The 23,272-nt window shown below is 38.5% G+C and overlaps 2 protein-coding genes across 2 annotated transcripts; one reads left to right on the forward strand and one right to left on the reverse strand.

The window, feature by feature from the left end:
- Nucleotides 1–223: 223 nt before the first annotated feature.
- Nucleotides 224–5,904, reverse strand: abhd18 (abhydrolase domain containing 18). The gene is made up of 13 exons (XM_053514115.1): nucleotides 5,751–5,904; nucleotides 5,195–5,303; nucleotides 4,989–5,073; nucleotides 4,676–4,776; nucleotides 4,511–4,586; nucleotides 3,212–3,298; nucleotides 3,111–3,136; nucleotides 2,863–3,001; nucleotides 2,510–2,599; nucleotides 2,320–2,421; nucleotides 1,936–2,224; nucleotides 1,030–1,192; nucleotides 224–778 (listed from the first exon to the last, which is right to left on the reverse strand). The coding sequence occupies exons 2-13, from the start codon at nucleotides 5,284–5,286 to the stop codon at nucleotides 721–723; spliced, it is 1,308 nt and encodes a 435-aa protein (XP_053370090.1). The 5' UTR covers nucleotides 5,287–5,303; nucleotides 5,751–5,904; the 3' UTR covers nucleotides 224–720.
- A 5,184-nt stretch (nucleotides 5,905–11,088) lies between these two features.
- LOC128544399 (metal cation symporter ZIP8) lies at nucleotides 11,089–22,851 on the forward strand. Its single transcript, XM_053514453.1, has 8 exons — nucleotides 11,089–11,373; nucleotides 13,116–13,278; nucleotides 15,519–15,688; nucleotides 15,865–15,987; nucleotides 16,651–16,779; nucleotides 19,036–19,225; nucleotides 20,298–20,482; nucleotides 21,805–22,851. The coding sequence occupies exons 1-8, from the start codon at nucleotides 11,152–11,154 to the stop codon at nucleotides 21,955–21,957; spliced, it is 1,335 nt and encodes a 444-aa protein (XP_053370428.1). The 5' UTR covers nucleotides 11,089–11,151; the 3' UTR covers nucleotides 21,958–22,851.
- Nucleotides 22,852–23,272: the final 421 nt, after the last annotated feature.

The raw sequence follows: 23,272 nt of genomic DNA on the forward strand, positions 1-23,272 counted from the left end.
GATTAGAAGGCATGTCTAAACAGGTGACTGGTAGTGTATAAAAAATAAAAGTAGCTTCTACTCTCAGATTTAGGAGACAATCTTTGCTAAAGAAAAAAAAAACATTAATCTGTTAAAAACATTCTCAGGACTCATTATCAGATTAATTTTATTTAAGCTATAACCTCTGTATAGAGCTAAAATGTTGTCTCTTTTAAATGTAAGATAAACAGCAATACGGTCAGTCTTCAAAATGTGTTTTTTATTTTATAGTTGAGATACAGAAATGTAAGGGGTTGAAAAAGTATTTATTAGATTTAAGAAATACATTATTTAATAAATAAAAAAAAAACACCTTTGTAAATTCTAATACTTAAATTTTTAATCATAAAAGATGATTTATAACATAATGCACGCTGTTTTCATTTTGGCAGTGAACTGTGATTAATAAATGTATCTGGGGTTCAAACATATGTCTGAGGATGTTTAAAAATAATAGTAATAGTTTAATAACAAAAAAATAATAATAGACGGCGTGGATGAAATACAGTTTGGCTTTAGTTCTGAAGGCATGATGTTAAAAATATAGTTCAGAAATGTCTATAAACTTTATACTGTAATAATGATGATGTGTAAATGTCTCCAGTAGCACCATGGTGTTGAGAGGTTTAGGTTCAAGATCCGTTCAGAGTCCTGGTGTGTTGTTGTAGGTGTTAGAACAACACGGCGGAGGATACGAGGCTATAATAATAAGGGATACTTCTGAACAAACCGCTCGAAGGCATCATAAATGGCCCGTCTGCAGGTTTGAGTGAGAGAAAATAAATAAATAAATAAATAAACATGTACATTATACAATTGCTAGCAAAGTTCATGTTAAAAAATATATAAAAGAGATTTCAATAGAGATAAAAAAAACTGAGGTTGCCTTTATAACGCAATTATAAATTGATTAAAAGTACAGCCTGTTGTTTAGTAATACATTCAATTTTGTAATTATTGGTTACCAATTGTGGTTAAAGCATTTTTAAAACCTAATTTCGTACCCACCTGAACACCGCCTGTTTAAACAGATAGGCCGTAACGTGACCCCCGTTCAGGTAGCGAACCTCGCAGCCAGGCCAGACCTCCTGCAGGCTGCGCACGCCAGACCGGGGCACGTAGGCATCTTCTTTGGCCTGGACGACGATAATCAGACCGGGATCGACCGGCACTGCGGAGATAACACAGGGGCAGAGAGACCATCACATTGGGGGTTACAGGGGCAAACTCCAGGCCACATTAGAGATGAAGATAAAAGATCAGACGTAAAAATAAAAGATGAGAAGTGAGAAAGAGGGCAAATACAGTGTAAGTTCAGAGGGGTTCAGGGGAGTTACGGTCAAAGAGCGTAAATTGTCAATGTCAATTATCAAAAAGAAGTGAATACAAGGTCAAGGAATAGTAGAAAAGCAGTAAAAAAAATCAGACTTGAATTAGTAAGACAATTCGACAGGTAAAGGAGCAAACAAAGAGGTAAAGAAAGCACCGAAAGTTTGGAAAAACGTCAAAAATGAGCATGAAAGTTACAGATTACAGAGGAAAATTCAGAGGTAGGTCTAGGGGTAGGACAATATTTAAAACTGTAGAAAGGGGCAGTGAGAATGTCAATAAGATCAGAGACAGGGTCAAAGCGGGGTATAGGGTCAGGCACAAGGGCATGTATAGTTACATCTATAAAATAAGAAAAATAATGTAAAAACAATCCTATAAAAAAAAAAATTGGTAAAAGCTCCTTCGCATATTTTTGTTCAAAGTCAGTGGATTTGCATAATGTGCAAAAAGTTTGTGTTTAGTTAGAATTATATGCTATGGCCTGACTCCATCCAAAGACCTATACAAAGACATTCCAGATAATAATAATAATAATAATAAAATTCATAATGCCTCATCTCATCCTCTGCTTCCTCTCCTCACCTGAGAAGTTGGCGATGTGTGTGCACTCATCCATCACGCCCTTCATGAAGCAGAGTGACTCCCTCTGCAGCGAGCGATGCTGGCCCACACTGTGACTTGCGCTCCTGCCGCGAAGTGCGCTGACGTGCGTCCGACTGCCTCCGATAGAGGACGACAGCATGCGCTCCAAACTATCCCGGGCGTCCCTATGCTGCAACAGCAGCTCAGGAGACAGGGACATGTTTGAGAGTTTGTCGAAGCTGCCTGGGGCATCCCGTACAAAGTCCTGGCCCATCCGGAAAGAGTCCGTCTAGATGTGAGAATCGAAGAATATACACATTTTAATTGGGATGCTCAAAAAGAGACAAAACTGGTCTAGGATATCTAACCTGGACGTCCTCTTACCCCGCAGTACTCCAGCATGTGGACGATCTCGTCCTCGTAGGCGGTGTGTGTGGCGTACTGCTTCTCAAGTTCCCTCCAGTTCACAGCTCTGCTTAACACCCCCTGTGGAAGGACAGGGCAAGGAGTTGATTGGGTGTGACCTAAACACACAGCGAGCGGACTTAATATAAAGAAAGAGAGGACGCCGTACAGTGGTGAAGACACTCGACGCAGTGGTCCAGGAAAGACAAGGGATCAGAGGAATTGGCTTGGGCCAGTTGGTTACAGCTAAAGATGCCATCTGGGTAAAAAAAAAAATGAAAAAACAATAAAGTCAGTAAACACACCCATGAGAATAATCACGGTCATGCGTTATAATCCTAAACGGCATCTTAATTTTGTCTGTTATATCGACAAACAGCATCAGAAACAACGTTACAGAAAAATTGTACAGTAGGTTAAGATTGTCACATCAAGACAGGGTGAGAGAATATTTTAATATACCACACAACACTAATGTATCAGTAAGCGCCAGTAGAGTATCTGATTATAAGAGGGACCCACATGGCCTCCCATGGAGATCCCGGTCATGCCCAGGGGCCAAAAGCCCTCTCTCTCTAACCAGTGCAGGAGAGCAGCCGACTCCACGATGAGAGCTCCGCCCATCACAAACAGATCAGATACGTTCTTCAGACTGGACCGCCTTCAAACACACACACACAGAGCAACATCATAAACACCACACGCTCATGATGATGATAAAACTGTAGCAATGACATCTTAAAATCACAAACTGGCTATAAAGAACTCACTTCTGGTCTTTAGGTTTTCTGTATCCATGTGCAGCTCAGAGTCAAGGAAGCTGATAAAGATTGAGATCTTCAGAACACACACACTGTGCTACGTAAAGGATATAATACGGGTTTTCCAGCAGCAGGGACGCCATTCCCGCCTCTCTGATCATGGGTCTGGCCATGAGGATGCGCCTCCTCCAGAAAAACTGCAAATCATTTGATGAATCCGTTTGTTTGTTTTTCTACCACAAATTTCTTGTCTTTTTTTTTACATTCTGTTTTTCCAAGCAATATTTCACTTTTTCCTTTCTATTTTAAAGGTTTTTTTCCAGACTTTAATTTTATTAATACATTTTTCCCAGCATAATTTTCTAAATATTTTCAATCTTTACTTTTACTTCTTTTAAAATATTTTTTCCAAACTTAATTTAATTCCTTCTGTTTTATTTTCTAGTTAAAAAAAAAAAAGAAATATATATATTATACAAATACTTGTTTTAAGTTTCTTTTTCAAAAAACTCTTGTGATTTTTTTTTTTTTTGGTTTATTTTAATTTAAGTAAAAGTTTTCAGATTTTTTTTTACATGAACAAGAGTGTCCAAGTCAAATCCAGACTTTTGATCGTACAAAATAACCGAACACAGGTCTGAGAGTAAAAACTCCCTTTATTTCTCTATTTAATCCTCTGCTACACTAATGCACTTATCTCAGTGTTTCACTAATGTTTAGACACCATCAAGGTGGAAAGTTTTCTCAGTGCACCAGAGCCTACTTCACATCTGAAGCTTCGTGCTGGCCTTCCAGGAACTCCTTTAATGGCCCAAACATGTGGAAATGACTTGGAGCGAGGTCATGACTGTGCAATCGACTCCCAGCCGAGGTTCCTGTCAGTGGGAAATGTACACACAGATGCGTCTCTTCTCTTCTACAAGTTAGCGATGTTGATTTGCAAGGATCAGGTGTCCCAGTTGCTGAATGTCACAGGAACGACTGCAGTGGGCTCTGAGGTACCTCGGCTGGGATCGTCATTCACGGACATACAGCCTTTTTTTTTAAAATGTTTGCACCATTCAGTTGTTTTACTGCGACTAGGAGTCTCATCACCGTACTGTGCTTCAAGTCTTCAAGTTCAAGTAAATGTCAATCGCTTTTACACCTTCATTTACCAGAAATTTCATCACAAGTCCCGGTTTGAACTTGAACACCTCTTGTATTTGTCTCCACACTACAGTATATGGTTTTGTTTACACTTACTCCCATAATTTATCCAAATTTTTTTAATGTATTATATTAATCTTATGATTATTGCTCATAGAATGTACCTTTATAATTTTTTTTTATATTGACGTAGTCAAGTATTTTGACATATTAAGTATAACAGTATAATAATAATAATAATAACAATAATAATAACTCACATGATCTCCTGTTCCTGCCAGATGGATGCACACCGGCCTGTGCTGCCTCCATTTTTTAGGCACTATAAACTGAAAGCTATAAGAAAAATAAGTTTATGTCATCTTATCATCTACTGAATAACGACCATAAAACAAAGTCTTAGTATGTGTGACTGCCGTCGATACCTGGCTTTCACTGATTCTGCTGGCAAGATGCCCGGGACCAGGTGTTCGAGCGGGGAAATGAAATGGCCGCTGTGAATCCTGCAGTCCGAGTGATCCTCCACCTGGGAACAGTCGTACAAAAAAAATGTCGCACAAACACAGAATTTAATGCTGTCTTTATGCAGAGACGTGTCTGATGTCTGTTGGACCCACATTCAGCTGTTTAGTGCCGTCACTGGGACTTTGACAATGCTAACAACTACGCCACCATGCAACCTACGAGGAATTCAACACTCTATTTCAAATTGAATTTCTCCTTTAGGGCGAAACACACCTTGTCGATGGAGACCGGATAGTCCCGTGGTACGAGGTTCTTACATTTTTCCCGATCGCCGATGATTTTCCTAAACTCGAATATCCTGTGAAGAAAGAAACAAAAAGATTCAACATGATCATGTTATTATGATAAGAACCAGAATAAGAAATGCATACTCTGTGTGCATCGTCATTTGTTTAGGTATTTTTTAATAAGCACCGCACCGTTTCAGTTCCTCTGGCTTTCCCCATCCTTGGATGAAGAGTTTGGTGAGGAGAAGCCTCCGGTAGAGCACATCGAGCCGGCTCACCGCCATCAGCAAGGAAGGAGCATCTAAACAAATTAATGAGAAAGAAGCGATCACAAGGGCTTTGTGAAATATTACTGGGACATTCGCAACCAGAGAATAATGAGGATAATAAATAAGTGCCCCCTACAAGAGGCAACATTTTCCCTTTAATTTGTCACCAGTGTCTCGTGCACTCTAACTCTATGTGCATGGAGGCTTTTATGATTTAGGAAATTTATAAGTTAAATGCAACGATGACAGACAACACAAAGGAACAAATTCTACTCCTCGTTATGTTTTACTTCAATTTATTATTATTTTTTAAAAAGACCGAAATGACCAACATTAACTTTACACCAGTCCTTCAGCTGTCACTTCCATTTCCGTGAACTATCACACAATTAGGCTACAGAATAAACAAGTAAAATAAAGATAGAAATACATATCAGTGAGAAAATAACACCCGACATCTAATGAATACAAACAGATACCTCCGACTTAAGTGGAGATTTTTAACAGTAAAGTTTAGTGCTCATGGTAAAGGGCGAATTCCAGGTAAAAGTGCGCTGCCATAACTGTGCTCATTGGAACTGTGCACCGGTGTTGCGCCACATCGCGCTCCTTGTGCACATCCTGCATCCTAAAGACCCCTTTGGGTGGCTACACACGATGCCTGTTTGAAATGCGACACAAAAATATTACACTAGTGTGAAATATTAGGATATTAAGAGTATAAAGTATTAAGAATACGATATTAAGTGACACCTTTCTAAGTAATAGTTAAAAAACATTTAAATATTTAATTTATTTTGAACGGCGGGACGGTTTAACTCGTTCCCCGTCTAACGTCACCTAAATACGACCATTTTAAATATTTCTAAATAAGCTGTAGCTCTGTTATCTAACAAGCTAGCGATTTTTTTAAACGCGCTATTTCATGCAGCGAATTATTAACTGCGTGTGTTCAGCTGTCTAGTCTACGTTAAAAGAATATAATTTGAGTCAGGCACCAAAACTACCTACTTACGCCGGAGATCCTTTAATTCAATCATATTACAACCGGATATTATGAGGATGCAAAATGTGTTAGAGATACAGAAAATAACACTTCACCGGACGTTACGTAAAAAAAATTGTATGTAACCCCGCCCCTTTTTAAGATGTTACTTTTAATTTCCACCACCAGTGGGCGACAGAGCTTTGCTTGATTTCAGTCCCAAAGCTATGTACATTCATTTTTTTTTTTCTCTTTCAAAGTGAGGTTTAATTTAATGGAAAAACTTTTTTGTAAGAATTGTGAGAATGTTTAAATTTTATTGTGGATTGTGGTTGCCCGCCCTTTAAAAATCTGACTGAAGGTACAATATTGATACTTTTCCCATGTTCCTCTTATTCTTCTTGTATTTCTTTTAGCTGTTCCTTTTGAGTGGTCGCCACAGCAAATCACCTGCCTTCATCGGACCCTGTCATCTCCATCCTCTTCTCTCACACCAACTAACTTCATTTCCTCCCACTACATTCATAAATCTCCACCTCTAGACCAACCAACCTCAGCATCCTTCTATCAATATATTCACAATCTCTTCTCTGAACATGTCCAAACCACCTCAATCTGGCCTCTCTGACTTTATCTCCAAAACATCTAACATGGGTTGTTCATCTGATGAACTTATTCTTGACCCTATTCATCCTTGTCACTCAGAAAAAGAACTCTGCCTCTTGTCTTTTCTTCAGTGCCACAGTCTCTAAGGCGTAGAGCATCGCTGGTCTCACCACTGTCTTGAACACCTTTCCTTTCATTTTCTCTAATACTCTTTTATTACACAACACACCTGACACTTTTATCCATCCATTCCAACCTGCCTGTACACTCCTCTTCACCTCCTTTTCACACTCTCCGTTGCTTTGAACCGTTGACCCTAAGTCTTGCACCTTCTTCCATTTGGGTCCTTCTCATTCACACACGTTTTATTTATATTCTGTCTTGCTGCGGCAAACCTTCATTCCTCTGCTTTCCAGACCGTACCTCTACCTCTATATATTTTTTCTTTCATATGTTCCCTGCTCTAGCTACAAAGCACAATGTCATCTGTTAACATCATAATCCATGGAGACTCCTGTCTAACCTCATCTGTCATCTTGTCCATCACCAGAGCAAACAATAAGGTGCTCAGAGCCGATTCTTGATGCAAACCCACCTCTACCTTAAACTCTTCTGTCACACCTACAGCGCATCTCACCACTGTCAAATTTTCTAATTCAAATTTTATTTGTCACATACACAGTCATAAGCAATGAAATACTTACACGACCGCCTGTGACATAAAAAAAAATTATAAATAAGAAATAAACGATGGAATAAAATAAGAAATAAAATATAGAAAAACTTTAGCTATAAAATTATAGCTTTAGAAGATGAGAACAAAATCTAAAAGATAAAAAAAAAGCTGTACAAATATAGAAAATTTAGCTGTACAAACTTTGGTTGTGGAATTAAAATAGACTTTAAATGGAAATGTTCAGGGTGTGTGCAAATGTGCAGGAATGTGCAGATGTGCAATGTCCATAAATGTACAGGGTGTGTGCAAATGTCCATAAACCATCATATAAATGTGCACTGTCTTACAGCTCATGTCCTGCACCGCTCTCCCATACTCCTCTGCCACTCCAGACGTCCTCATACAGTACAATACCACAGCTCCTCTCTCTGGACCCTGTCATACGCTTTCCATAAATCAACAAAAACACAATGCAACTCCCTATTACCTTCTCTGTACTTCTCCATCAGCATCCTCAGAGCAAATACTGCATCTGTACTCTTTTTAGGCATGCAACCATATTGCTGCTTACAAATGCTCACCACTGCCCTTAAGCTAGCTTGCACTTCTCTTTATCATAGCTGTATTGTATGGGTCATTAGCGTCCATGCACTTCTCCTCCATTTCTCTGGGATCCTCTCACTCTCCAAGATCTTATTAAACAGATCTTATTATCCTCTCAGTGTCCCATTTCTTCTTAGCTAACCTCTTTCTCTGTAGACTTCCTCGTTCCACCACCAAGTCTCCTTGTCCACCTTCCCCTTTCCTGATGATACACCAAGTACCCTCCTACCTGTCTCTCTGATCACCTAAACAGTAGTTGTCCAGTCAACTGAAAGCACCTCTTGACCACCCAGAGCCTGTCTCAACTCCTTCCGGAAAACTACACAACATTCTTCCTGTTTTTAAACTTCCACCACTTTCCTTGTCCTCTGCTCTGGCTTTATCTTCTTCACCTTCCTCACCACCAGGTTAATTTAACGCATCACCTTCCTGTGTTCTCACTTTCCCCTACCAATATTTTGCAGTCACTGATCTCTTTCAGATTACTGTATTATGTTGACCCAAGATGTAGTCCACCTGAGTGCTTCTGCCTCCGCTCTTATATGTCACCCTATGTTCCTGCCTCTTCTGGAAGAAAGTATTCACTTCTGCCATTTCCACACTCTGTGCCAAGTCTACTACCATCTGTCATTCTCCATTCCTGTCCTGAAGACCAAACATGCCCATAACATACTCATCTCCTCTGTTCCCTTCTCCAGCGTGTTCATCAAGATCTGCACCAATCACCACTTTCTCACATCTGGGGATTCTCTGCATCACTTCATCTAACTCACTCCAGAATTTCTCCTTCTCTTCTAACTCACAATTTACCTATTACCTATATAGGGCATAACCACTAACATTGTACATACCTTTCCAGCTTCAGACTCATCACACTATCTGGTACTCTTTTCACCCTCAGAACATTCCTTACAAACTCCCCTTTTTGGATAACTCCTACTCCATTTCTTTTCCTATTCACATCAGGGTAAAACAACTTGCTACCTTTCCACCTGGACACACAGTATATCCACAGTATATGAAGACTTGTATGCTAGGTTGGACCTTCCTTCTTTGCATCATGTCAATCAACTCTCTTGCCTTCCCTGGCATAGTGCCAACATTTGATGTCCCTAATGTCACTCCTAAACTCTTGCCTTTGCTCTTCTCTCTGCCTATGAACACGTCTTCCTCCTCTCCTTCTTTAACCAACCGTAGCCCAATTTTCAACGCCGCCCTGTAGGTCAACAGCACCGGTGGCCGGCGGTGTTAACACAGGCCACGACCGGTCCAGTATGGATTTCCTGTTAATGATTGACATTATAGATTAGGCAAATCTAAGGAAATAGAAAAAACAAAATGTTTTATTTCGGATGCCGTTCCTGCCACAACCCTCTTAACCAGCCTTATGACTGGCACAAGGAGACAGTGGATTGTGCCCCCCATGGTTGCATTTTTTCCATATTCAATGCTGATTTAAAAAAATGAAGTTGCTAAATGATCCCTATCATTTGAATAATTCAATAATGAATTATAGTAATAATGAAAACACAAACTATCAATCTAATTTAAAATATTGATGGATTTTCAGGAGCAGTTAAATAAAAAAAGTTAAAAGCATTCTATACATAATGTTTGCATTAGAGTAATGAAAGATTTCTCTCTTGTTTGAAGAATCTATTAATGTCACTTTTTATTCTGTGTCAGTCTTGTTTTTGTTTGTTTGTTTTTTGTTCCTGGTCAGGCAGCAGGATTTCGAAAACATTAGTGGGAAAAAAAAAAAAAAAAAAAAAAAAAAAAAAAAAAATATATATATATATATATATATATATATATATATATATATATATATATATATAATCTAGCTTCATGTTTTACCGTATTAAACATGGGGAAATTATTATGTCATACTTAAAAAATAAAACAAACATCCATCCATCCATATGTCGCCACTGACACCCTTTGCTTGCTTATCAGGGACAATCTCATTATTATCTAAACACATTTTGTTCTTTCAAAAAAAATTTTTTCATTTTGTAAAGCTACTTTGAGACAATGACAATTGTTAAAAGCGCTGTATAAATAAAATTTAGTTGACTTGAATTTATAAATTTGGTCATAAAAATAAGTATTTGTTTATTGTGATTCTTTAAAGTATGATTATTTGATAACAATGTGTTACTGCAACTTCTTTGATAAAACACACAACGTAAGCCGTGCCTCATGAAGTTACAGTATTGCTTAAAAAAAAAAAAAAAAAAAAAATATATATATATATATATAATAATAATAATAATAACTACCAACATAATAACAGCCACCGGGGGGCAGCACATCATTGCTTTTTTTTTTTATCGCAAGTGTAATAATAGCCACCAGGGGGCAGCATATTATTGCTATATTTTTTTAACGCTCCAATGTAATATCAGCCACTAGGGGGCAGCACATTACTGCTGTTTTTTTTATTTATACAATTTCCAGTGTTACAGCAGCATTATTACATTTGGATATATGTATATGAGTTTAATTTATTATATATTTTAAAACTAAACTTTTCAAAGTACTTATGGTCCTGTTAACATATCCAAATGCTGAAATTCCTTACATACAAATGCAATTCTTAATAAAATGCAGTAAAATGTAATTGACATAAGTGCTGCTCTGTTGCTGTTATGTTGTCTATTAGTAGCGTTTTGATAAATGAGAGGTAGTTATGTTTATGGTGTGTTATGGGGCCTGTAAAGATGCTTATCTTATCATGACCTGGCCTATAGGAAGCTGCTAGTGCGCTGCACGTGCGGGTCCTCTCGCCCTCCGGTCGTTCAGTTTTGTTGTTTTTGTGTGCATTTCTTTTTATTATTATTATTATTATTTTATGACAACATTTTTATGATTGTGTCGGTATAAAAGTGGAGCTGTGAGTGTTTCGGTGTATCCTATCCCAGTGTGTGTGTGTGAGTGTGTGTGAAAGCGTTAGAGACGGATCAGCGGGTTTTCTTTTGTTGCTGCTCACAGGAGACTCGGAGACATCATGCACGACTTTCCCGTCCTCTTTACCGCCGTATGTTTGGGGTTTTTCCTGAGTGAAGCGCCTGGGGTTAGAGCTGAACCCCTGTACGATGATTTCCTCCGGGATATTTTAGCTGTCTACGGTGAGAACCGGTTATTAGACGTTAACGCGGTTAATACTTTGCTGGAAGCCGTCTCTCTGGGAAAACCGGCGGGTCTGGACACCCGCAGTGCGCATGCGCAGGTAAAACCTCCCTCGAGCGCTTTCACACAGGATTCACTCATTATTAGGCTAGAAATAATATAGTGTTTATTAAAAAATAGTTATAGTGACTTAATTAAAGCAAAATCGCTGGATAAATTAGATTCAGCTTAATTAGATAATAATAAAAAGATAATTAGGCATCTGTAGAAATAAATAAGAGGAGCTGGAAAACTTTGCTTTGTGTGTTCCATAAGACTGCAGCAATGTTACTTACTGCACAAATTACCATTTCAGTACTATTATAAACACATAATATAACATAACATAACGTAACATAATATAACATAATATAATATAACATAATATAGTATATAGTTACTACTCCAGGAGTGATAATCTTTCTCATTCATTTCATTCATTCATTTATTTATTCATTTCTTTCCTCAAAATGCATGAAGGAATTGTGTCATGCGCATACGAATTAATCAAAGTGGAAACATTGTATCTCCTGCACACGACTTAAATAAATGAATGAACTGTATCTCGTGCAGGTATTAATTAAAACGTGGAAAATTATTTTATCCATTGCACAAATTAGCCAAAACGTGGGAAGGCCTGGGTTAATTCGTACCCACACACGACACAATTCCTTCTCGCATTTGGGTTAATTCGTGAACCCAATTTAATCAGACAAACTAGATAAAAGAAGAAAAATGATGTGCCGACTTCAGGGCTCTGTATGACACAAATGAAACCCACTTAACACTCTTATAAACAGGTACATTTCTACCTAAAATAGATTCCGTTTAACTAGATATTATTAATTAGATAATAAGACATCTGTGGAAAAAGATAAGATGGGCTGGAAAACCTTGTCTCGTGGGTGCAGCAATATGTTACTTACAGATCAACCTTACAATACAGATCTACATAATATGAAGTACATCAAATATAGAATATATAATGTTTTTATATACAATATGATGTTATTACTCGGGCTCTATAGTTTTCATTTTATATATATATATATATATATATATATATATATATATATATATATATATAATAAAGTTTAAATTATATAATATATATTTATATATATTTAAAATATGTATAACATCATATTTATTTCCAAGGTGTTTACTTGTTATAAGTATATATTTTTTTTAACCTAAATGCGGGAAGGAATTGTGTCATGTGCATACGAATTAACCAGATGTGGAAACTAATTGTATCCCCTGAACATGAATTAATCAAAACGTGGGAAGGAATTTTTGCGTACGTGATACAATTCCTTCCTACGTTTTCATTAATTTGTGCACAATTTGTTTCAACATTTGGTTTTCTCATGTATGAGATGCAGTTTATGGCCAAGTTTGGTTAATTTGTATGATGTACCCACTTCAGGCTTCTGTATGACACAGATGAAACCCACTCTACACCTTTTCTCATCGCCTTTGTTCATTTAGTATCTTCTACCTAAGGTATGCAAGGAACGTTAGGTTTATCTACCTACCGTCATGTTTTTAGAAGAAAACTCAAGAACCTTGAGGAACTTGTTTAATTCTGAGCTTACAACACTAACTCCTGCAATAATATTATGATTTAATTATAAGGTTGAATCTTGATGAACCGACTCTTGAGGTTCATTTTTAGTTTCACCATGGCTTGTGTAATAATAGTGTTACTGAGCCTTCAGACAACAGTGTGTGAGGTTATAAAGTTTTGTGACACACATCATTTATTTTGACCTGCTGCTGATTTATCACCTGATCTCTTAGTGTGGATCTGCAGAGGAGATTCTTGATATCTACGGTCTTAGTAACCTGACGCATCTAGACAACCGGCATCTGATAACCATCTGCCCTGCCCTCCTGAACAGAGCGGTACTTCCACCCTGTCCTCTACAAGCAGCTGAGCCTGGACTACACATAGAGCCCTATGGTAAGAGAGTGAAGGGAGTTAGGGAGGTATATAATGACTGAGAATGTAAATAAGAGAGGCAGTAAGAGAGTAAGGGACCAAATAAGTTAGGCAGTGGGAAATTTAATGGATAAATGAGTGAGGCAGTGTATAAGTAAGGCAGTGAGAGATGGAGGATGTGAATAAATGAAGTAGTAAGACATTTAGGAGAATAATAAATGAGGGAGTGAATGAGTGGAGAAATGAGAGATCAACGAGGTAGTAAACGAGCGAGGTAATAAATAAGTAAGAGAGTGAATGAGTGACACAATGAGATTGAGAATGTAAATAAATGTGACTGAGTGAGGAAATGAATGAGTAAGGCAGTGAGACATTATGAGTAAATTAAATGACTAAATGAGTGAGAAAGTAAATGATTAAGATCAGGGGAATGAATGAGTGAGGAAATTGAGATATGTGAGGCATTGAGATATTGGGGGAATGGATGAGTGAGGAAATAAATGATTGAGGAAATGAATGAGTGAGGAAGTGCATGAGTGAGGTAGTGAGAGATTAGGGTAATGAATGAGAGAGGGAGTAAGAGAATACGGTAATGAACGAGTGAGGGAGTGTATGAGTAAGGCAGTGAGAGATTAGGGTAATGAAAGAGTGAGGGAGTGTATGAGTAAGGCAGTGAGAGATTAGGGTAATGAAAGAGTGAGGGAGTAAAGCAGTAAAGCATTGTGAGATTGAGGGAATTAATAAGTAAGAGAGTGAATAAGTGAGGCAGTGAGAAATTAAAGTAATGAATGAGTGAGGGAGTGAGAGATTACAGTAATGAATGAGTGAGGGAGTAAATGCATGTGGCAGTGGGAAATTGAGGGAATGGCTGAGCTCGGCAAAATGAACGAGTGAGATAGTGAGAGATTAAGGTAATAAGTGAGGGAGTGAATGAGTGAGGAGGAGGATGTGTGAGAATGTGAGAGATTTAGACAGCAGGTATGTGTCGATCTGATTCTTCCAGTGAGGGAGTGATTGAAAGAGAAAGACAGCTTTAGCCTTATTTAATGTATTGCTGAATGGATTACATCATGCTCATGTAAAAACTACCACTGAACTTGAATAATTTCTCCTCATTCTGTACACTTCATACAGCAGCGCCCGTAGCGATTACTTTGACCTCGCTGTAATGTGCAAAGCTCATGGTTTTACCCTAATCAGTGAACCTTGCTCTCGTCACCACACTCTCCGCTGGCCACTGTACCGCCAGCACTGGTTTCATCCGGACGCTGATTATTTTATTGAGGCGGATATCTGTACCCACAATAAAGGCTTCACTGAGGTTAATGGGATCGCGAGCCGTTATACCACGGAGCAGTTTCTGAATAAACTTGTTCAACTCAGGAACACTGACCAAAGTGTAAAAAAAAAGAATGCTAGCCGTGCTCTAACCGTAATACTATATGCATTTTTCTATTTTACCAGACTGAAGCCACAGAACTTAATAATGCCCTCATATAGGCTAACTGAATTAGCCTATCTGCGTTAATTCTTTCCAAATATAATAATATTTCATCTGCATTCAAAACTAATAGTAAGATGTTTTAGTTCTTTTTTTTTTTTTTTTGGGAAAACAACCGATTTTTATGATTTGTAAACAATCTCAAACAATTTCCTGCACCTTTTAAGAGTGTACTTAAATGTTTAATGAGCCGTAGATTGATATGGCTCTTTACAGCTTCCTCTTGTCAGCTGATACGATCATGAGCTGATATGGTTTTATTAGAATTACCACTGTATACTGTATACTAGCAGAAGACAGCTGACCACAAAAAAATGAAAAACACTAAACTTGAGTTGGACATTAAACATTAAAACCTTTAGCTATTAAACATATAAAACCACATAGAGTTCTCAAAGGTGATGTGTTGGAAACAGGAAAAATAGGTGAGTTTAAGGCTCTGAGCAACTTTAAAAAGGATGAAATTGCGACGTGTAGACACCTAGGTCAGAGCGTCTCCAAAACAGCAGGACTGGGGTGTTCTTAGTGTGCAGTGGGTACTACCTACCAAAAGTGTTTCCAAGAAAGGAAAACCGGTAAAGCAGAGACATGGCAAACCGCTTAGAGAGCCCATGTGACCCCTGTCCACTACCAAAAGCATTTCCAATGTGGGCGTCAGAACTGAACCATGGAGCAATGGATGAACTTGACCTTGTCTTATGGATCACAATTTCTTTTACATGCAAAATGTATAAATGTTTTCGCCCCTATATGTCCACAGTATGGGGTTATGGTTTCCTGGCTGTTACCATCATCAACCTGGCCTCCCTCCTGGGTCTCATCCTCATTCCCTTCACCAAGAAACCATACTTCCCCAAGGTGCTCACGTACTTCATCGGGCTGGCCATCGGGACACTCTTCTCCAACGCTGTGCTGCAGCTCATTCCTGAGGTTAGACTATTGTTAAAGAAAAAAATGCACAATAATTCCATTAATTCATACATATCAGGAGGATTTATTTTTGCTTGCATGTGTAAAAGGTATTTAAAAGTTTTTGTACAAACATAACTAAATTATTATTATTTCATTATTTAGAGGTAATAACAAAATGTGTATATATGATGCAGGCTCTGGGATTCGACCCCAAAAAGGATAACTACATCTTGAATGCTATTGGGATCTTCGGTGGATTTTATCTGCTCTTCTTTACTGAAAAGGTCCTAAAGATGCTCCTAAAAACTGACCAAGAGGTACAACTTAGAGATTTAAATAAAAAAACAAAAAAACAAAGTTGAAGCTCATGTTATTAATACTGTAAGAAATAATAAGAAATGATATTATACCATTGTAGCATTAATTCTATTTAAATTTTATGTAATTAAAAGTTAAAAGTTGTACACCATGTACAAGGGGTGTTCATGTCAAACCGGGACTTCCGATTTCAAGCACAGTACGATGATGAGACTTAGCCGCAGTAAAACATTTGACCGTTTTTAAAAAACATAAGCTATTTCTAAGCTATTTCTACATATTCGAGCCATTAAAGGAGTTCCTGGGAGGCCGGCGTTTTAGACGTGAAGCAGACAGTCCAGTTAAAACTTTCTGTCTTGATGGTATCCAAGCGCTGGCAAAACTTTGGGATAAGTGCATGAGCGCTGTGTCATGGGATTATATAGAAATATTAAGAGAGTTTTTACTGTGAACCATAACTGTGTTCTGTTATAAAGGCCTGGTTTGACTTGAACACACCTTGTATTAGTTGATGATTGAGCTCGAGGGAAGTCTTGTTCAAAATCTGGCTTTTACCACTTTAAAGTACTACACCTAATAATTACAGACATATTGGCCTCATATTTAATATTAATTTCAGTGTACGTTTTCAGAGTGTCTTAATCTCCATTTTTGTTCTCCAGCATGGTCACAGTCATTTCAGTCCTCCTGAGGTTCCTCAGCAGAACGGAGCAGCTGTCATCACCGTCACCAGCTTCAGCATCCCGAGCAGCGACAAAAGCAGCTTGACTTCAGAAGCTACAGTGGAGCAGGTACGACATTTTCATATCTTTTCAAAAAATTATCTTCTATTAATTATAATAATAATAATAATAATAATAATAATAACAATAATAACAATACCCATTTCTCTAATGTTTCTCTTGTAAGAAAATATCAAGTTCTTGATGTGAATAAAAATAAAAATAACACAGTTGAGTTTAATAAACAGAGGTGCAGGGTTGGGAGAATACTACACTCATATGGATGAATTTTTTAGGATGAGTCTCAAAGGCTCGGACAGGAAGAGGCGAGGAGCATGACTGTAAAGGGATTTAAAAAATAATCAATCTGTAACAAATAAAGGATTGCAATTGGCAAAAAAAATCTGTAATGTAATGGGAATAAAAAATGCTTTTCAACTTTTCCTAAATAAAATAAAAGGCGCGGTTTTGTCTCGAGCCACAGCACACCAAACTGTCATTAATGATTTTCCTAAAACAGCCTGACACAGGGTGTTTTATTACTTACTTATCTCTTAAAGGGAAAAAATACTGCAGATAAACCAAGGATTCTGCCTTGAAATTCTAGTCTATTCATAAGCGCTGGCTCTATAGTAGGTGTGTGTGTGTCAGGGACAGTGTGTCCTCTCGTCCAGACTCAGCGAGACACTCAGCTGTTCTGTTGGCCCAGATTGTTACAGCTGTTCGGGGATCTAACGCCGACATCTACCACGCAGGGCTTTTAAACACAAAACATACGAATAATGCTCTACTATGGCATCATGACCGGGTTATTGTGTAGATAAGAAGCGATTAGAGAAGATATTGAGATTTCGTAATGATAAGCTATTTATGTAGGTGTGAAAGAATGTCAAAGTAGGTTTAGAACGTTTATACAAATGTCATAATTAACATTTGGTGTAAAACGTCTCATACATATCTTTATTTCTCTATATAATCCCCTGCTACACTAATGCACTTATCCCAGTGTTTCACTAGTGCTTGGATACCATCAGGGTAAAAAGTTATTTCACATGTGAAACACTGGCCTCCCAGGAACTTTAATGGCTCAAACATGTGGAATAGGCTTGAAGCAACGTCAAGACTATACGGGGGGATGTGGTAATAACTCCCAGCCGAGTTCTTGTAATGTGCAAGTGGTGTTGGTGATCGATTGTATGACTTGTACAGTTCCCACAGACAATTTCGTCTCTTAAACAATTTGGTGACAAGTTTTCAGGCATTCCACTCGCTATAGGTTCACAGGAATGACTACAGTGGGCTCCGAGCCATTTTTTACGAGATTATCATTCCCAAACGTACGGCCTTCTCTAAAACTTTTACGATGGCTAAGAGTCTAATCACCGTACTGTGCTTGAAGAAGAAGAAGAAGAAGAATATTCAATTATTTGTCACATGTACTTTACAGCACAGTGAAATGTCTTCTTCGCATATCCCAATTAGGAGCATATAGGGTTAAGGGCCTTGCTCAAGGGCTTAACAGTGGCAACTTGGCGATGCTGGGGCTCAAACCCCCGACCTTCCAATCAGTAACCCAGTAACCCACAGCCTTAACCGACTGAGCCACCACTGCCCCTAAGTCTTCCATCCTTCCATCTAGGAACCTCTGTAGTCCAACTAGGGACCGTGGAGACCAATGGTGACCACTGTATTTATTCCCATTTTGTACGACTGAGGTAGGACTTCCAGTCATTATTCACAAACTACAGGCGATTTGGTAACGCCAACTAGTCTAATCTAATCTTTGTACTGTGGGAGGAAACCGGAGGCCATGTAAAATCCATGCACACAGACCCAACGCGGGAATCAAATCCAGGACCTGGAGGTGCAAGGCAACAGTGCTAACCAATTAGCCACCATGCCGCCTTTTATTCTTTTATTCACTAAGAAATTTCCCAGTTTGACTTGAACAGCCCGCGTGATAACATCTGTAATTTAAATTGTCTCACTCTACATATCAAAAATCGCAAGTAATTGTACAGAATCGAAATATGTCAAAGTGTGTGTCTTTTAGCATGATGTTGTCAGCTTTGACAACAAAAGCAGGAAAGGAGAAACTGGGGTGTCATGCGCTTTTCCCTGTGTGTATTGTCTCTGCAGTTTGCTTCCTTCCCCTTCTCACTGTTTAGTTCAAATAAAATGTCTGTCTATAGCTACCGGTTTACAATCATACATACTGCATGTCTACATCAAAACAGACACCCCACAGTTCACCAGCATCATTTAAGCTAAATTAAGATGTCTGTATGAATCTCTCTCTCTCTCGTATCTTCCCTGATTGTGAAGACGCTGCCATCTCAGGGTTGCTGCGGGAAGCTGGCACATGTGAAGACGCTGGCGTGGATGATCACGCTCAGCGACGCTCTTCATAACTTCATCGACGGCCTGGCCATCGGAGCGTCCTTCACCGTCTCCGTCCTCACCGGCTTCAGCACCTCCATCGCCATCGTGTGTGAGGAGTTCCCTCATGAGCTCGGTGAGGAAAAACACAGAAACACACAGTATCTTTTCAATATCTGTTACCTTTTGGTCAGGCAAGGGTTAATGCAAGGAACAGGCTCAGACGCACAAATGATTCACATGAATGTTCATCTGCAGTGATTCAGCCCCTGCCAAAGTGTGTGTATAAAACAAACAGCTGCTCACTCAGTTGACCTGCTGCCGGGTCAGAGGTCACAGACTGTTTAATTTTCTTTTCTGTGCTTTGCTGGGTTTGAGTAGAAATGCGGAATTGTTGTTGTACTGAACCAAAAACAGGAACTCAATGAGGAAAAAAAAAATTCTTCATACTCTATTTTATTTAAACCCAGAACTTTCACGTTTAAGTTTAATATATGTTATATTATATCACTATAACCCTAGCCAGATGTAAGAAAATATTATTTACCATTACATTTGCAACCAAGTACCCTCATCATGTCATTATACTCATTGGCCACTTCATTAGGTATACCTTGCTAGTACTGGTCTGGATCCCATTTTGCCTTTAGGACAACATTCTTGAGATTCTGGTCCATATTGGATTCGACATGATTTGTCAGCTGTACATCCATGATGTAAACCTTCCATTGCATCACATTCCAAACGTGCTCTATTCGATTGAGATCTGGTGATCATGTGAGTCGAGTCAATCCTCCTCTTGGTCAAGAGCTCAGTTTGAGATTAATTTAGCTTTGTGATATGGCGTGTTGTCCAGTGGTCATAAAGTGATGGCCACATGGTCAGCAACAATTTAAACCATGCTTAATTTGAACTAAGTGGCCCAAAATGTGCCAAGAAAACATTACAGCACCACCAGCATGAACAGCTGATACAAGGCAGAATGACTTGATCATATCTAATGAACCTAACCTAATGAAGCGGCCAGTGAATGTGTTTAGAAATGTTATGAAACATTTCTTTCCATGGCTTTCTTAATAGACACGTTTGTATACAAACAGAGAGATTTCAACAAACTAAAACTATAAACAACAGAACAAACAGCAGATGAAAAAGAAAAGTGTATTTCTGCCCCAGATTAATGGCTTGCTCTCTGTCTCCCCCTGCAGGTGACTTTGTGATTCTACTGAACGCGGGGATGAGCATCCGCCAAGCTGCGCTGTTTAACTTAATATCAGCCATGTCATGTTACTTGGGCCTGGTGTTGGGGGTCCTGGTGGGCAGCACTTTCGCACCCAACGTCATATTTGCCCTGGCTGGAGGAATGTTTCTCTACATCGCCCTCGCTGATATGGTGAGACACACATCTGTACACATACCGACAGTAAAAGTATATTGGATTTTTTTGGGGCCAGTGATAGGAAAAGATTGATAAAGTAAAATGAGCATATAGTACAAGAATAATTAGGGAAAGGATTTAAGCTAACACACTATAACACCATAACAATCATCGAGTACACTATAACATGATCCCCGGATATTGAACTATTGCACTTCAAATTTGCAAATTGCACTTTGTCATGAAGTTTAAGTGCACATTTGATGTCACACTTTTTATATTGCACGTTGTTCTTGATAATAAATAGGTGAAGGATAGTGAACTTAATACCAGATACTGTACACTGGTTAGAGCAGCAGGTCTCTGCATGACAGAGACATAAACCTACAGGGGTGAGACAGTCATGCTGTTTTGTTGGGTGGTTTTTCCGAACCAGACAAGGATGCCACATGTGAGGATGTCCTCTATAAGTCCTCATTGGGCCTGGATGAAGGGGTTATGGCCTTCTTTAGAAGACTGATCCTTTTATAGCCTTTTCACTGTAATGGTGGTATTTTTGGTCCGACTCAGGTTTTGTGTCACATGAAGACCTGAAACTGTCACCCCTCTCCACCTCAGTCGGTTTGGGGTGAGGTTTCATCCTGAAGTCCATGATTATTTCTTTGTTCTTGTGCTGGTGAAGCAGTCATTCGACAAAAATGCTTGCATAAACAGAATATAACATCTTTTAACATAACACCTTTCTATAACAATACTGTTCAAATCTCTGTCTTAGTCAGATAAGTTTATTCTGCTTACTGAATGTTTTCCTGGAGTATTATGTAGCATGGCATGTTGGGTCATCAGAGGACACAGGTGTATTTGGTACTTCACACATACAGTATACAAGCGTTTATGGTCTCCTTCTCCTTATTGTTTCCTCCATTTACACCCGGACAGGATGCAGTAATAATCCAAAGATAAGATATTACAGTCAGGCTTATATCCAAGTTCAGGGGAACAGTTACAGTCAGCCAGTTTATGCAACAAATAAAAAAAATGCATGCTCAGCTTGTTCTTATCTAAAGCTGTGTACATGTAAAATTAAGTGTGCTGTTCCTGAACTACTGCATTGCTCTTTTTGGACCATATTATCATAATACCTGTGATGTAAAATGAAGAAACTGTTCTCAGATCAGCTCTGAGATAATAGATACATCCCTGCTGTCCATCTCTATCATACATGATATAATGAACTCAGAATTTATCTTCAGTCCATGAATTTTTATACCTTGTACATGTGAAGCTCAAATACTCAAGGAAGATTTGTAATATTTCTGTCTCACTTTCTCTCCCAGTTCCCGGAGATGAACGCCATTGCTAAGGAGGAGCAGCAGCAGAGTGGCAAGACAAATTGGGTGATCTTTTTCATTCAGAACGCTGGGCTCCTCAGTGGGTTCGCCATCATCCTCCTCATCACCATGTTCGCTGGAGACATTAACCTGGGCTGACCTTTTGACTATACACCACTAAGTGCCTTATTCCTTAAAAAACACACACACAAAAGCAACATTGATTGTAAAAATACACTAGGACTGATCATGAACTAACACTTTTGTACAGCAACTAGATTCCTCAGCGTGAGCATATTTTGAATGACCAAAAAATTCAAAGCAAAAGATGATTATAACTTTTTTTGTATATTGTTTTAATCAATAGTAAAATTTATTCTCTAATCAACTTTATTTTTTTAATACATCATTTTCTCATTTAAACTATTTCACACAGCTGGGTGTAGTGTCAGTATATTCCATGAAGGATTGAATCCTTAGAACAACTGGCTTCCCAAAGCATTGTTATTTTATATATTTAATTCCTTTTTTAAGAAAATAAAGCACTATTTAAAAAACATTGTGCAATAAACTGAGAAAGAAATGTCAGTAAGTATGAGCCTCCAATCAGAGTGGATTAGAAATTCAAGATCAATGACAGGGATCGGTAAATCCATGCAGAAAATCTGGGCAGCTGGGAAATACCAGCTATTACAGCCGGGGGTGGGGGGAGATTAGTCAATGCTGGAACCATTACTCAATATCAGCAGCCAAAGAGTTGTAAGTCAATACCAACAACCAATTAGCCAATTAAATGAACCTGCCTTAAATGGATGGAGTAGGGAATTGGGCAATACCAACAGCCAATCAGGGGACTTGATTTATAACTACAGCCAGTGAGAAGGATGAGTAAATGACATACGCCAATGAAGGGGATCATTCAATATTTTTGAAAATTAAGTAGATCTGCTAAAATTAGCAGCTAATCAGGGGAAATTGACTGGTACCTGAAGCCAATGAGAGGGATCAGTCAAAAGTATTAACCAATAATAGGCCAATATCATGAGCTAATCCGCTGTATTTATAGATACCAGCAGTCAACGAGGGGATTTATTAATTTCATCAGCGTAGAGAAGGGAATCAGTCAATACCATTAGCCAATTGAGGAGGATCAGTCCATACCATCAGAGAAAATAGTAATCGGTGCCTGCATCCAATAAGGTGGATAAGTCATTTCTATGGGGCAATGAGAGGGATCAGTCGATTCCATCTTTTAGTGAAGGGGATCAGTCAATTCCATTAGTCAAATAACGGTAATCAGGCAACATCATTAGCCAACTGAAAGGTAAATTTATTAATACTAGCAGCCAATTAGGAGGGGATCGCTTGATTCAATATTTCAGTGAAAGGGATCAGTTAAATTAATTAGTTAAATAAAGGGGGATCAGGCAACGTCATTTGAAGGGGAAATTGATGGCTTCCTGCAGCTAATGGG

Source organism: Clarias gariepinus, chromosome 16 (genome assembly GCF_024256425.1).
Source record: "Clarias gariepinus isolate MV-2021 ecotype Netherlands chromosome 16, CGAR_prim_01v2, whole genome shotgun sequence".
NCBI lineage: Eukaryota > Metazoa > Chordata > Actinopteri > Siluriformes > Clariidae > Clarias > Clarias gariepinus.